Here is a 14,258-nt window from a genome sequence, read left to right as displayed (position 1 = left end):
TCGCTGTCTCTCTCTTTCAAAAGCTGTCGCGCCAAGGGATGAGGCAGGATGATATTAATACGTGACATTAGGGGGCAGGATTGAAAGAGTAAACCGCTCAGCGAATGCTGACTTTAAAAAGAAACTGAGGCGGAAGGGAGCGGTCGACAAGTTTTCAGGCGCTGGTGGGTACCCCCCCCCCCCCCCCACCCCGCGGTGCATTTATGATTTCTGCTGTTTGTCTCAAGTTTTCTTCGGAGTGAACACCGTTGTTAAATCCACTCGTATTTTTTCTAAGTTTCCTGGGGCACAAGAGGGCTGCGAAAGTGAAAGGAGGAGATGGCTGAGAGCCACCAGAGCTCTGTGAGTTTAACTGATAATTTACAGTGCCCCATCTGCTTGAGCTTGCTATCCGACGCGAGCACCCTGGACTGCGGCCACAGTTTCTGCCGAAGTTGCGTCGCCATGTACTGGGACAGTCAGCAAACTCCCCGCCTCTCCTGCCCCGAGTGCCGGCAGGTCTTCCCCGACCGGAACACCAAGGTGGTCTACGCCCTCCGGCGCGCCGTGGAGCACGTCCGCAGGGCTAGGGCCCCCAAGCCGGCCACTCCGCCCTCCGGGGACCGCTGCCCCCGGCACGGAGAAAGGTTCAGCCACTTCTGGGAGGCGGAGAGGGCGCCGCTATGCCGCGGGTGCTTGGGCGAGACTGCTCAGCCACAGGGGGCGGTCAGGAGCATCGCGGACGCCGTCGCTTTTCACAAGGTGGGCTGGTCTACTTGTCAGGGAGAAAGGACGCGTCTGTCTGTCAGTCTGTGTGTGCTGTAAATGTGCCTGTAACTTCTCCATGTGATCTGTCAATGATCGTGCGACCCCTCTGGATGTACCCATTCTCTGCATGCCCGTGTGTGATTATAGTATGGGTTATCATGTACGTTATAGGTCTAAGCATTATTTCTGTATACTGTATGTCTATCTGTTACAGTGTTCGGTATCTGTGTAATCCGATACAGTGTGTATGTTCTGTAACTGTGCACTACGTTTGAATAATTACAACATTTAACAGGCATCTGTTTGGGTAAATAGAAGGGTTTGGAGGGATACGGACCAAATGCTGGCTAATGGAACTAGGTGAGATTGGGATGGCTGGTTGGCATGGACAAGTTGCTCTGAAGGATCTTTTCCATGCTGTAAACTCTATATCTGCTCTTTGTACTGTGTGTCATGTATGGTGTGTATCTATCTGTTGTGCAGTATCTGTTTAGTCTCTACTTGTGTGATACAGCATGTATTTATAAGTATGCGCATAGAGAAATGTGCAAAACAATATCTGGTTGTGTATTTTTTTTGGGGGGAGAACACTATCCATTGTGGGAATGGTGGGGGGGCATGGGTGAATGCAGTCTGTGTATGCATGGTGCAGTGCAATACATTATTATTTACACTGTGCATATGGGAGGAGTGTCTGGTCAAAAGAAGATTATGGGATACAACATCTGCCCAGTATTACTTGGGGAATTGTAGGGGGGGGGAGAGGGATCGATGCAAGATCGATGTAACATGTCAAAGCAAGAGTACTAGATCCCATGGCCACTGAAACCTGCTCTGCTGTTGGGTACAATTAAGCCTGAACTTCACCTGCTTCCCACATCCACCCCACAAGGATGAGTCTCTCTCTCCACCTTTTTAAATATCATCAGTGGTGGACTAACCTGCCACATCCCTCTGGGCCAGGCAATTCCAAAGATTCACAAGGCCCTGAGTGAAGAAATCTCTCCATCTTCCCACTAAGTCATAGGCCCACATTCTTAGGTTCCACAGCCCGAGGAATGCTGCCTCTGTCTCGGCCCTGTCACGCTCACTCTGAAACTTGTCTGCCTCAATGGACTCATTTCATGTTCTGCTAACCTCCCAAGAAGGTCGATCCAATTGACTCAGCCTCTTGTGATTGGACAATCCTCTCAGCCCTCGCAATGCAGAGACCACAAACAGCACACCATGCTCGAGTTGGACATTCACGAAGTGTCTGTGGAGCTGTATCAGAACTGTACTTATGCCTATAATAAAGGCCACTATCCCATTTGCCTTCCTAACTGCTCACCAGACCTGCATGTTAAGTTAACATGATGTAGAGCTGGATGAACACAGCAGGCCAAGCAGCACTAGAGGAGCAGGAAGGCTGACATTTCAGGCCTAGACCCTTCTTCAGAAATGGGGGAGGGGAAGAGGGCTCTGAAATAAATGGGGAGAGAGGGGAAGGTGGATAGAATATGGATAGAGGAGAAGATAGGAGGAGAGGAGACAGACAGGTCAAAGAGGTGGAGATGGAGCCAGTAAAGGTGAGTATACGTGGGGAGGTAGGGATGAGGTAGGTCAGTCCGCAAAGGACGGACAGGTCAAGGGGCGGGATGAGGTTAGTAGGTAGGAGATGGGTGTGCAGGTTAGTTGGATTGGCCGTGCTGAACTGTCCCATAGTGTCGGGGGGTTTGCAGTCTCGGTGGATTAGCCATGGCGAAATGAAGGGTTACAGAAATCTGGTGAGTTTGGATTGGATGGTCGGTGTCGACTCAATGAGCCAAACGGCCTGCTCCCACATTGTGTGGATTCTGTGGTTTGCTGCCTTTTAAGGCAAGATGTGAAATGTCAACAACAACTTGCATTTATATAGTGCCTTCCAGGTGGAGATCCCAGCACAGACCCACTGCTAGACTCCCTTCTCCACATTCTGCAAGTCAGAGAAAGCCCCAGTTATGTTTAGTCTCTGCTTTCTGTCGGCCAGCCAATCTTCTAACCAAAGTATCCCCCACCCCCATGAGCCTATATTTTCCACAATAACCTTTGATGTGGCAATTTAGCAATTTGAAAATCCAGGCACAGTGTCTCAACAGGTTTCCCTTTACCCACAGGGCGTCTTACTCCTTCAAAGAAGTCTAACAAATTGATTGAGCATGACTTCCCTTTGACTTGCTGACTCTTCCCGGTGATCTTGAGGTTTTCTTGGTACACCCCTACAATCCCTCTAATCATCGATCCTAACACCTCCACCGCAATGGCTGTCAAGTTGACCACCCAGTCATTTCCTGTTTTCTGCCCCTCTCCCTTCTTGGGTGGAGGGGTTACTTTTTCCTGCTTTCCTGTCGGGTGGCACCTTTCCTGAGCCAAGGGAATTTTGGAACATTGACACTGACTTTGTCACTTACTCGTGAGAAACTTCTTCCCCAGCCCGAGGATGATATCCATTTGGACATAGACTCCCATCAGTCCTCAGCCCTGTCTCAGTGGGTTGTGCTTATATCCCCAAAGTTCACATCAAGCCCAGCTCCTGAGGTTTGGGCAGAACATTTAGTCATTGTTGTAGTCAGAGTGGCACAGCATAGAAACAGATCCTTCAGTCCAACTTGCCCATGCTGACCAGATATCCTAAATAAATCTAGTCCCATTTGCCAGCACTTGGCCCGCATCCCTCTAATCCCTTCCTATTCATATATCCATCCAGATGCCTTTTAATTGTAATTGTACCAGCCTCCATCACTTCCTCTGGCAGCTCATTTCATACACGCACCACCCTCTGCATGAAAAAGTTGCCCCTTGGGTCCATTTTAAATGTTTCCCTTCTCACCTTAAACCCATGCAGTTTAGTTTTGGACTCCCTTACCCTGGGGGGAAAAGACCTTGGCTATTGACCCTGTCCATGCCCCTCATGATTTTGTAAACCTCTGTGGGGTCATCCCTCAACTTCCTGGGAAAATAGCCCCAGCCTATTCAGCCTCTCACTGTAGCTCAAACCCTCCAACCCCGGCAACATCCTCATCAATCTTTTTCTGCACCCTTTCAAGTTTCACAACATCTCACAAATACCATTTGCCTCTGTAACATCTCCATTGAACTTGGATGCTAACTTTTCCTGACAAGGACTTTCAAATCCGGGCTGGTACTCTCCGGGCACCACATGGGGAATGGGGCACCAGGAGGTGTGCCATCCTTGCGGTGACATGTTAAGACTGCCTACCCACTGAGGTGGATGTGCTATTTCAGAGGAGAGTGCGGAGTATGTGCCCGACAGTTAACGCTGCAGGCAACATCAATAAAACAACATATCCCAGCTTCACTTCTCGTGGGATCTTACTGTGCACAGGCTTTCCTGGGTTTTTTTTAAACAATGCTGACTACTTTGGAATTGCTTTAGGACATTCTGAGGCACTACTGAAATGTGCACCTTTGCAAGGGATGGCGAGGTGGGAGGATTTTTAAAAAGTCACGAGAGAGGCAACATTTTTATTTACACAGACAGACAGTGGCTCATATGTGGAAGACGTCCCAGTGGAAGAGCTGGATGCGGGAACGGCTATAACATTTAAAAGATATTTGGATAAATGCATGAATGAGAAATGTCTGGAGGGATGCGGGGCCCAGCGCAGGCAGTGGGACTAGTTTAGTTTCCGATTTATGGACTGGTTGGGCCGAGAGGTTGGTTTTTATGCTGTTTGACGCTCTCTTACTCTGCTGGAGCAGGGGTTCTGCAAAATGCAGCCGTGAGCTTTTTGAAGCGGTGCCCCTGGGCTGGCGTGCTGTCTCCTCGCTCTCTGTTTTTGAGCGAGTCAACAGGAACGATCGCGGTGGGGCGTCAGAAGTCAGGCACCGTCCAAGTTTGCAGTGAATAGTCTGTTTTCTTCCCGATTTAGGGCAGAGTCCAGCGATGGCAAACGTGCCAGGTTACCTGTGGCTAGCGTGAGAGGCAAGTGACCTCACCAATCTCAGAGCCTCTACGCTATCAGTCATTTCATAATCCTATGCCTTTCAACAGGTCTAAGCCTCGGAGAGTATAGGCTCAGTTTAACCGTCTCCAATCACAGGGCTAACACCTTTTATCCCAACTTCACAAACCTTCATGTAGATATTCACCTTTCAATTTAGTGACCAAATCTACACGCAGTAAGCCAGATTCAACGTCACCAAAGCACCATTCAACTGCATCAAACAAACCACCCTATTCCTGTAATCTAATACCTCTTGCGACGAAGGCGACATGAGAAAGGAGTTTAGGAGAATGAGAGGTGACCTTACTGAAAGGCGAAACAAAACTCCGAAAGAACCGCAGATGCTGAAAATCAGGAACGAAAACAGAAGCTGCCAGGAAAAACGCAGCAGGTTTGGCAGCATCTGCGATGAGACATCAGGGTTCATGTTTCGGGCCCAGTGAGCACTCAAGGTTCTGAAGAAGTGCCAGTGGACCTGAAACCTCAACTCTGGTTTGTCTCCGGATGTTGCCAGGCCTACTGAGGATGCTCAGGGAACTTGACAGGGCAGATGTGCAAAGGTTGTTTCCCCCTTGTGGGAGAGTCTAGGACCAGAAGCTATCATCTCAGGGCAATGGATCCAAACATTGTAAGGGAGAGGTGAGAGGGGATTTCTTCCCTTGGGGAGCACAGGTCTTTGTTGGGGCTGTGTCAGATGTTTAATCTGTAATGGAATCGAGACGGGAGTTGAGCATTATCAGGTCAGCCATGATCTCGTTGAATGGCAGAGCAGACTCAATGGGCTGAATGGCCTACTTGTGATCCAATGCATTATACTGTCATGGAGTTTCCCAAGGGGTTAGAAGCAGTAGCATGATGGGTGAGGGGATTTGCACAGCTCAGGGATGTGGAATTTGGAATAAATGATGTTGCTCTTCCATGAGGTCAGATGTGTAGGCTGTTGGATCTCTCCATCTGGTTTCATTTTGTCCTGTTTTGATTTCAGGATGCACTAAAAGGTTTGTTGAGCGAACTGGAGGAGTCTGAGAGAAGGTTAACCGAGGTTCAACTGAAACAGAAACACAACATCGCCAAAGTTCAAGTAAGCGCGGCAGGCATTGTCTCTAGCTATCCCTGAGGGATTTTTCCCCACTTTTGTAAATACTGGGTCCTCTCTGTCGCTTGCAGGAGACCTTTGTGGCTCGATTAAACCACGTTAAGCAGTGCTTCACTGAGATGGGGAAGTTCATGCAGAGAACGGAGCAAGGTTTGATAGAAAAACTGGAGGCCAGGGCAGAAAACACGATGAAGGAGATGGAAGTGAGACTGAAGGAGATCCAGGAAGCATTGGCATCTGTGGCAGCAGAAATGGCAAAGAGGAAAGAAGCGATGGAGGAAGAAGACGACTTGAAATTCCTTCAGGTAGAAGGTGGAGCGGTTTGATTAGCGAGCTTTATATTTGATATATATGTGGGTATGAAACTGGTGAGAATGCAACTCGCAGGATAGACTGGCATTTGTGTATCCGCGTGTGTGCTGTTACATTCTGCCACGTGTGTTTGCTTGTGTTAACTTTACAGACTGGGGCGTGCGTGCGTGTGTGTGTATGTGTGTGTGTGTGTGTGTGTGTGTACGCTTGAATCAAATATTTGGTGAAAACTAGATGTGTGTGTCTAGACAGGATAAATAAGAAGAAACTTAATTTTTTTTATCCTTTGTTGGGAGGTGGGTATCACCAGCTAGCCTAGTATTTATTGCCCATCACTTCAATAATATGTGTTCAAATAATGTGACCCTTTTATTTTCGCAGGGATTGAGCAGCCTAAAGCCTAGGTATGTAGTTTTGGCATGAAACAACATGCAAAGAGATTAAATAATGGCGAGCTGGTTCACTTCAGAAATGTTGACCCATTGTCCTATCTACAGGACTGCAGAAGACATTAAGGCACTTGAAGATACATCTGAAGATCCCTCATTGGAAATATTAAACGGCCCATTGCAGTACAGTGTGTGGCAGGAACTGGGCAAAGTCATCAAGCCAGGTGAATTGTTCGAAAGATTTGCATTCATACGAATGGCCTGACGGTGCCCCTCAGTGCCCTTAAGTTTCAGAAGGGCATATCCTGGAACAGTGAAGTGAAAGTGAACCAGGTCACCTATCTGGGGCATTGTTCGTTGAGGGGTAAATACATACTGGGCTGTTCTTATTTACAATCTGCTTGATTTATTAATTGCCATTTGGCCCATCAAACGTGGTCTGCCATTCCAGAAGGTGGTGGCTGTTCTCGTTGTGGGCCCGAACATCACTTTCCTGCCTGTTTTCCACACCGCCCCCCCCCCCTCCAACTCCCCCTCTGACCATCACCCTCAACTCTCCTGCCATGTAAAATACTTGGCTGTGGGTATATTTGCCGAACGTGGAGACATTGCTATCTGGGGAAAGGTGCCTCCTGAAGAAGGGTCTAGGCCCGAAACGTCAGCCTTCCTGCTCCTCTGATGCTGTTGGCCTGCTGTGTTCATCCAGCTCCGCACCTTTTTATCTCAGACTCTCCAGCATCTGCAGGTCCTCCTATCTCTGAAACAGTTTTAACCCTCCTATTTCTAGATTTGCTCTTCAGACAGAGCATCCTCTCTCTCCATACTGACTGCTGACCTGTGAAAGCTCCTCAGAATGTCAGGTTTGTGTAAAATCTCCTCTCCGTCCTCCAAACTCCAGTGGGCATTGGCCCAACCGTCTCCATCACCCTGAACTGGCTCCAATAGAAGTATACGGCTGCCTGAGTGAGGAGACACGGCAGGACTGGAGCCGCTCCGCCAGCCCATAACATCTTGGCTGGTTCAACTCTTGTCCACAACTCTGTGGCTCAGTGGGTTAGCACTGCTGCCTCACAGTGCCAGGGACCCGGGTTCGAATCCAGCCTCGGCCGACTGTCTGTGCGGAGTTTGCGCATTGTCCCGTGTCTGTGTGGGTTTCCTCCGGGTGCTCTGGTTTCTTCCCGCATGTGCACATTGGGGAGGATTGTCCATGTTAAATTGCCTGGAGTGTCCAAGGATGTGCAGGATAGGTGGGTTAGCCATCGGGAAATGCTGGGTTACAGGGATGGTATGGGTCTGAGTCAGATGCCCTTCGGGGCAGAATCAATGAGCCAAATAGCCACTTTCCTCACTGTACGGATTCTCTGATTGCACCTTCTAGCCTTTTGCAGTCCCTTGTTAGTCAACTGCTGCCTTAAAACTATTCATTGACCCTGTCTCCTCTTATTCCAGAGCCTCTACTCCCACGACTGACAGAAAACAAACACTCTCCTCACCTCCTTCCATGCTAAATGGGAGACCCCCTAAATTTTAAACTGCATCCTCCTCCCCCCCATTCTCGACCCCCCGACAAGAGGGAGCCATCCTGTCAGTGTCCTGCTCTCTCACCACTCTCCTCAGGTTTTGCACGTTTGGGTAAGGTCAGCTCTTGGCCTGAGCTCCAACAGTTCCACATCTGCGTCCTCGCAGACCACCCACCCAACCCCGTCATCTCAGGAAGCCATCGCACCCAGAAGCACGAGAGGTGACGCAGTGGAGACGTGCAAGGTGTCTGCAGGCAATGGCCTGGGGCCAGGGTGTGCGGGGAGGCTTGGATTTTGTAACCACTGCCTGGAAAATGGGATCATCCTCTGGGAGTGAGATGGGGGTGGGGGGGGGCGACATTTACTGTGCTGAATTTGTTACCCCAGAGGGTATTGGATCGCGCTGCTCATTGACTGTTCGTTAAACCAAGAGGGCACCGCTTTAGGGGCGAGAGGAGAAAGATTTGAAAAGGGTCGACTTTTTCACACAGAGGGCGGTGTGTGTTCGGAACGAGCTGCCGGAGGAAGTGGTGGAGCCTGGTGCAATTACAACATTTAAAAGGCATCAGGATGGGTACATGAATGGGAAGGCTCTGGAGGGATAAATGCTGGCAAATGGGACGAGGTTAATTTGGGGAAGGGCAGCACGGGATGGCACCATCAGGCCGAATGGTCTCATCCTGTCATACAATCATACAGCACAGAAACAGACTCTTCGGGTCCAACCCATCCATGCCAACCAGATATCCTAAATAAATCTAGTCCCATTTGCCAGCATTTGGTCCCTAGCCCTCTTAAACCCTTCCTGTTCATGTATGCATGCAGATGCCTTTTTTTAATGTTGTAATTGCCCCAGGCTCCTCCACACATAATAAAATGGAAGAGTAGAACAAGCAAGTGAATAAACTGGTCAATTCAGCAGTTTTTACTTCTTACGCATTACGTTTACACGCAAGGACAGTTTTATAATTGAAAACAGGGATGATCTTTTGAATTTTAGGATTATCAGCTGACCAACGTGCACACACATGCGGCCACAGAACTGTTGGCCGAGATGTCAGGCGAAACTGCCCTGACAAAGCCAACATGTGCGCACCACTGTATAATTTATATGAACTGTTTGTTTCAAACAAAAACAAAAAAAAATGCTGGAAAAGCCCAGCAGGTCTGGCAACATCTGTGAAGAGAAACCAGAGTTAACGTTTCGCGTTAGAATCGTAGAACCCCTAAGGCGCGGGAGCAAGCCATTCAACCCATTGAGACTACAGCGACCCTCCGAAGAGCATCCCATGCTAACCCGCTCCAACACTCAATCCCTGTGACCCTGCATTTCCCGTGGCTAACCCGCCCAGCCTGCACATTCTTGAACGCTAAGGGCAATTTAGCATGGCCAATCTGCCCTAACCTGCGCATCTTCGGGCTGTGGGAGGAAACCCACCCAGTCCCTGGGAGAACGTGCAAACTCCACACGGTTGCCCGAGGGTGCAGTTGAACCCGGGTCCCTGGCAGATGTGAGATAGCCGTGCTCACCATGGAGCCACTGACCTGTGACCCTGCTTCAGGGCTGCCTTTAAAAAGCTAGCATCTGTACGTGATGTTAGATTCCCTTCCAGCTAGCTGTGACCCATCTTCCGTTCCCCATCTCTACATTAAAGCCTGATAGTCATGCACATTCGGTACCTTGCATTGGACGGGAATGGCGTTTCTTTTGTGTGACGGTTGGGGGTAGGCCGCTGTCTGATGGTCTGTGACTTTAACATGTCTCTCTCTCTTCCCCCCCCCCCAACCCACCAACTGTTTTGGTTGTCGTTGCAGGGCCGACCTCACTGATGCTTGATCCTGACACAGCCAACCCCTGGCTCCGGCTGACCCCTGACCTCACCGGCGTGCAGTGGGCCCCCCAGAAACGCTCAGTGCCCGACGGTGACCTGGGGCGGTACGACCTGTGCCCGTGCGTCCTGGCCTCGTCCGGCTTCGATTCGGGGCGTCACTACTGGGAGGTGAGGGTGGCAGGCTGCGCCAGCTGGACGCTGGGGGTGGCCTCGGGACGGGCACCGAGGAGGGGGGACATTCTGCTGTCCCCTCCCAATGGCTACTGGACCCTGGGCTTGAGGGAGGGCAGCCAGTACAGGGCCTTCTCGGTCCCTCTGAGCGACCTGTGGCCTCCCTTCAGGCCCCAGGTGATTGGCGTCTACCTGGACTATGGCGGTGGGCAGCTCTCCTTCTACGATGCCAATGGCCTGCGCCACCTCCACACCTTCGGGGGCTGCACCTTCGAGGGCAAGCTCTACCCCTTCTTCAGCCTAGGCTGGGACCACCAGCAACACCATGCAGGGGCGAACCCCTCCTCCTCCGAGCCCCTGCAGCTGCTCAACCCGCTGGCCGCTCCCTCCCCCAACGAGGACAAGGGCCGGGAGTCCTGCCCGTGCTCCGAGTCCCGGGCAGTGGACGATGCCACCCTCCCTCATGTGGAAGGGGCTCACCGTTGCCATCACCACCCTGCTGGGCTGGGCCCGAGCAGTTTGGGCCCAGGGGCCTGGCTGTGCCTGGGGGCGCTGTTGGCGTTGTGCGTGCTGGCTCCCGGGCGCCTGGCCGAGAGCTACCTGGTGTGCTGCGGGGTGATGGGGCTGGTGGCCTGGAGCTGGTCCCTGCTGGACAGGGACGGGAGCCCAAGGGCGGTGGAGGTCTGCCAGGTCTGCTGCGGGGCCCTGGCCTACGCCGGGCTCTGGTGCCTGGCGCTGGCCTATGCCAGGCTGCTGGGGGCCTGCTCGCTGGCTGTGAGCCTGGGGGGCCTGATGCTGATCCACAGGGCTCACTCGGGCCTGGCGCTGGCTCCCGGAACGGCAGCCCTGCTCGGGCTGCTGGGCCTGTCGGACTCCGAGGTGTGGGCCTGGTGGACGTGCTGTGGCCTGCTGGGCTACGCTGGGTTGTGCCTGGCCGTGCTGGGCCGCAGGGCCCAGGCAGAGCTGTGCTGGTGGTGCTGCGGTGTCCAGGGTTACTTTGGCCTGTGTCTCCTGGTTCTGGGCGCCTGGCCATTGGCCGGTGTCTGCTGGATCCTGCTGGGCATCGTGGGGCTCGCTCTTGGAATGACGGGCCACTTTGAGATCCACTGGCTCTGGGCTGGCATTCTGAGTTACTGTGGCGCGTGGTGCCTTCTCCTGGCTGATGCTGCGCTCTCCGCTGTCGCTCTGGGCACGGCTGGCTTCATTTGGTCAAGCTGGTCCCATCTCCCTCACTAGGCAGGGCCTTGTCTCCTTCGTCTTTAAGACTCTTTCCCCCCGCCCTGTGCCTGCGTGTGTTTCCTCCAGGTTTCCTCCCAAAGATGTGCAGGCTGGGGTGGATTGGCCAGGCCATATTGACCCATAGTGTTCTGGGTGGGTTAGCCATGCAGGGTTTATAGGGATAGGTTGGGGGAAGAGAGCTGCACTGTCTGGGTGGGACGCTCTTTGCAGGGTGGGTGAGGAACCGATGGGCCAAATGGCCTGCTTCCACACTGTAGAGATTCTAGGGTACCAGGAAAGCTCCCGTATGGCCGATTTTTATTTTACGAAACCCAATCGCACGTGGATTCCGTTGTGTCACTCGACGCGAGGAACACGTCTGTACCCAGAGTGGCTACAGCGTGTTAATGTTTTTGTCTCTGCTCTTGGTAACCAGGTGGGCTCGAGTGAAATCGAAACCAATCTGTGCACTGCGCAGAGTTATTCGCCAAGTGAGACGTTGCAATCGTGGAGCATCTTTATTTGGATTTTTTTTAACCAACCCATTCAGAGGTATCATTGCATATCTCTGGAGGAGGTGGGACTTGAACCTGGGCCTCCTGGCTTAAAGCTCGGGACACTACAACTGTGTCACGTGAGCCCCGGTCTCTTTTGTTTGGATTCGGCCATCCTCCCCACCCCGAATCACCCGTGGTTAATATGTGTGTATAAGTATATATTTTTACAGTGAGACAGGAAAAAGAAGCCACCACTTTGAATGGGCATTTTAGATACACATATAATATTTTTCTCCACCGCCAGAAAAACACCCATGTGGCCAGTTGAATATTTACAAGCAAAGCCTGTCAAGGGCAGCAACATTAACATTAAAAAGTGAGGTGGGATGTGGCGTTGGGGTTTAGGGAGCACAGGGAGGGCTCAAATCAAGATGGAGTTGGAGGGGGAAATAAAAGGCCTGATGCGCTTGAAAAATTAGCTTTGTTCTTCCATTCCCTGCTGATTTTTTATTTTAAAACTTTGTAACCACATCTGCATCCATCACTCCTTCTGGAAGTTCATTCCACATATGAACTACACACTGTAAAACAAAAAAAAATGCCCCTCACGTCTCAGTGGAAGAAATAAAAATCCCAGCCTCTCCTTACAGCTCAACACTTTCAGTGCTGGCAACAGTTTCTTGGTAAATCTTTTCTAGAACCGCTCCAACTTAATAATGTCCTTTCTATCATCTTTGTTGTTTTATTTTTAAATTTCCAATCCATTCAATCTGCAGCATGGATTGCCCAGCCCAAACTGAGTTCCGAGCCTGGTCTCCACGTGACTCCAGACCCGCCGCAATGAGGGCTCAACTCTTAGCTCAGTTTGGGAAGGGCAATCAGTGGTGACCGGTGACCCCCCCACAATTTTTTTTAAAAATCCATTTAACCAGGACTGGAGTCATGTGGAGACCATGCGAAGTTGGCAGTTTCCTTCCCAAGAAAATAAACGTGAACCACAAGGTTTTTTTTTCCGAAAACCCTGACAATGGTTTTCATTGTTAGGCTCTTCATTCCCGATTTTTTAACAATTAGATTCAAACCTGCCACGGTCCCCAGAACAGTACCTGGGTTTCCTGGATTAACAGCCTAGTGATAGATAATACCACCAGTCCATCACCCCCTAAATTAGTTTGTAGTTTGTATCTGTGTAATGGCCAAATAAGTTCTACTGAACTGCGACAAAATTATAACCAACAACACTGCATCCTTTTTTCTGTGAAATAGCAACTGGACCATGCTGGCTACTTTTAATATAGAGTGTGGCTACAAAATCAGCCCAGATTAAAAAAATCTTTGTTTAGATTGGGTAAACTATCAAGCCATCAAGTGATGAGCACTCAGCGATGGGCTGAAAGGCTCAAGAGGGAGTTCAAAGGGTCAATTGTGAGGTTATAAACCTCCCTGCTTTGTCCTCAATTAGTTCGACATTTTAACTTGTGATGCCTGAAATTTAAGCAGACTTTTCCGTGGCTCCGGTTCGCTCTCTCGTGTCCCTGGAAAAGGAGCACACAGTGCCCACCAATCCTCTCGATATCTTTCGGGAGAGGTTGGCACTGCGGGGGTGTGGAGTGCTTTAACTGCCTCTCCAGTACTATTTTGTTTTTGATCCCTATCCTTCCCGTCACCTTTTCATTCACATCGGCATTGCCCCCGAGGGGCTGTGCTTGCTCCTGGGTCTTTGGTCGCGTGGGTGCTTTTACTGGCGGTGGGCTATCAAATAAAGTGATTTACACACCTGGCGTTTTTGCTGTGTCTCGCACCTACACAGGAGGTACAAGAAAAGAAGCAGTCACTGTTCTATGATAATAAAGTGTGAGGCTGGATGAACACAGCAGGCCCAGCAGCTCCTGAGATGCTGCTAGGCCTGCTGTGTTCATCCAGCCTCACATTTTATTATCTTGGATTCTCCAGCATCTGCAGTCCCCATTATCACAGTCACTGTTCTATGCATTGGTTTGCTTCTGTAAGCTCAGGCATCAAGCTCTGTAGTCGTTCTACAGCTACATGGTTCTCCTCTGTTCTTATTGTTAGTCGAAACATAACCGCTGCAGATATCCTGCTGTAGTTTATAAGTGCATCCTCTTACCTTTGCACCAGTTGTTTTTATGCACTGCTTTGATTTATAAATACCTTTATTACATTTAAAGTTTGGTGCTACTTTGTACTCTTTTCATGCGTTTAATTAACTTGTGCTAACCAATACAGAACTCCACACAAGTTAAGTAATTCAAAGCTGTTAGGCACCTTACCTGAATGAGAATTCTCCAACAGTGCCCTGTATATGATACTGATACATCAACGCAATACAGAGGGTCAATTGTCATTACCTAACAAAACGTAGTCACTTCTGTCAACTATGAAAAGTAATAATCACAATGTGCTGCATTATTTCAGTGAAAATCACCTCAATTTGATTAAAGAACATGTAAGGTCTATAGTAAGAGGGAC

At 50.3% G+C, this 14,258-nt stretch overlaps 1 protein-coding gene across 1 annotated transcript; it reads left to right on the top strand.

Annotated features, from left to right (window-relative positions):
* Positions 1-128: 128 nt before the first annotated feature.
* LOC125446613 (nuclear factor 7, brain-like) lies at positions 129-13,650 on the top strand. Its single transcript, XM_048520316.2, has 7 exons — positions 129-164; positions 278-741; positions 5,719-5,814; positions 5,901-6,134; positions 6,523-6,545; positions 6,639-6,754; positions 9,866-13,650. The coding sequence occupies exons 2-7, from the start codon at positions 319-321 to the stop codon at positions 11,287-11,289; spliced, it is 2,316 nt and encodes a 771-aa protein (XP_048376273.2). The 5' UTR covers positions 129-164; positions 278-318; the 3' UTR covers positions 11,290-13,650.
* Positions 13,651-14,258: the final 608 nt, after the last annotated feature.

This window comes from Stegostoma tigrinum, chromosome 34 (assembly GCF_030684315.1).
Source record: "Stegostoma tigrinum isolate sSteTig4 chromosome 34, sSteTig4.hap1, whole genome shotgun sequence".
Lineage (NCBI taxonomy): Eukaryota > Metazoa > Chordata > Chondrichthyes > Orectolobiformes > Stegostomatidae > Stegostoma > Stegostoma tigrinum.
Note: the sequence above shows the minus strand (reverse complement) of the source record. Positions and strands in the feature narration are given on the sequence as shown.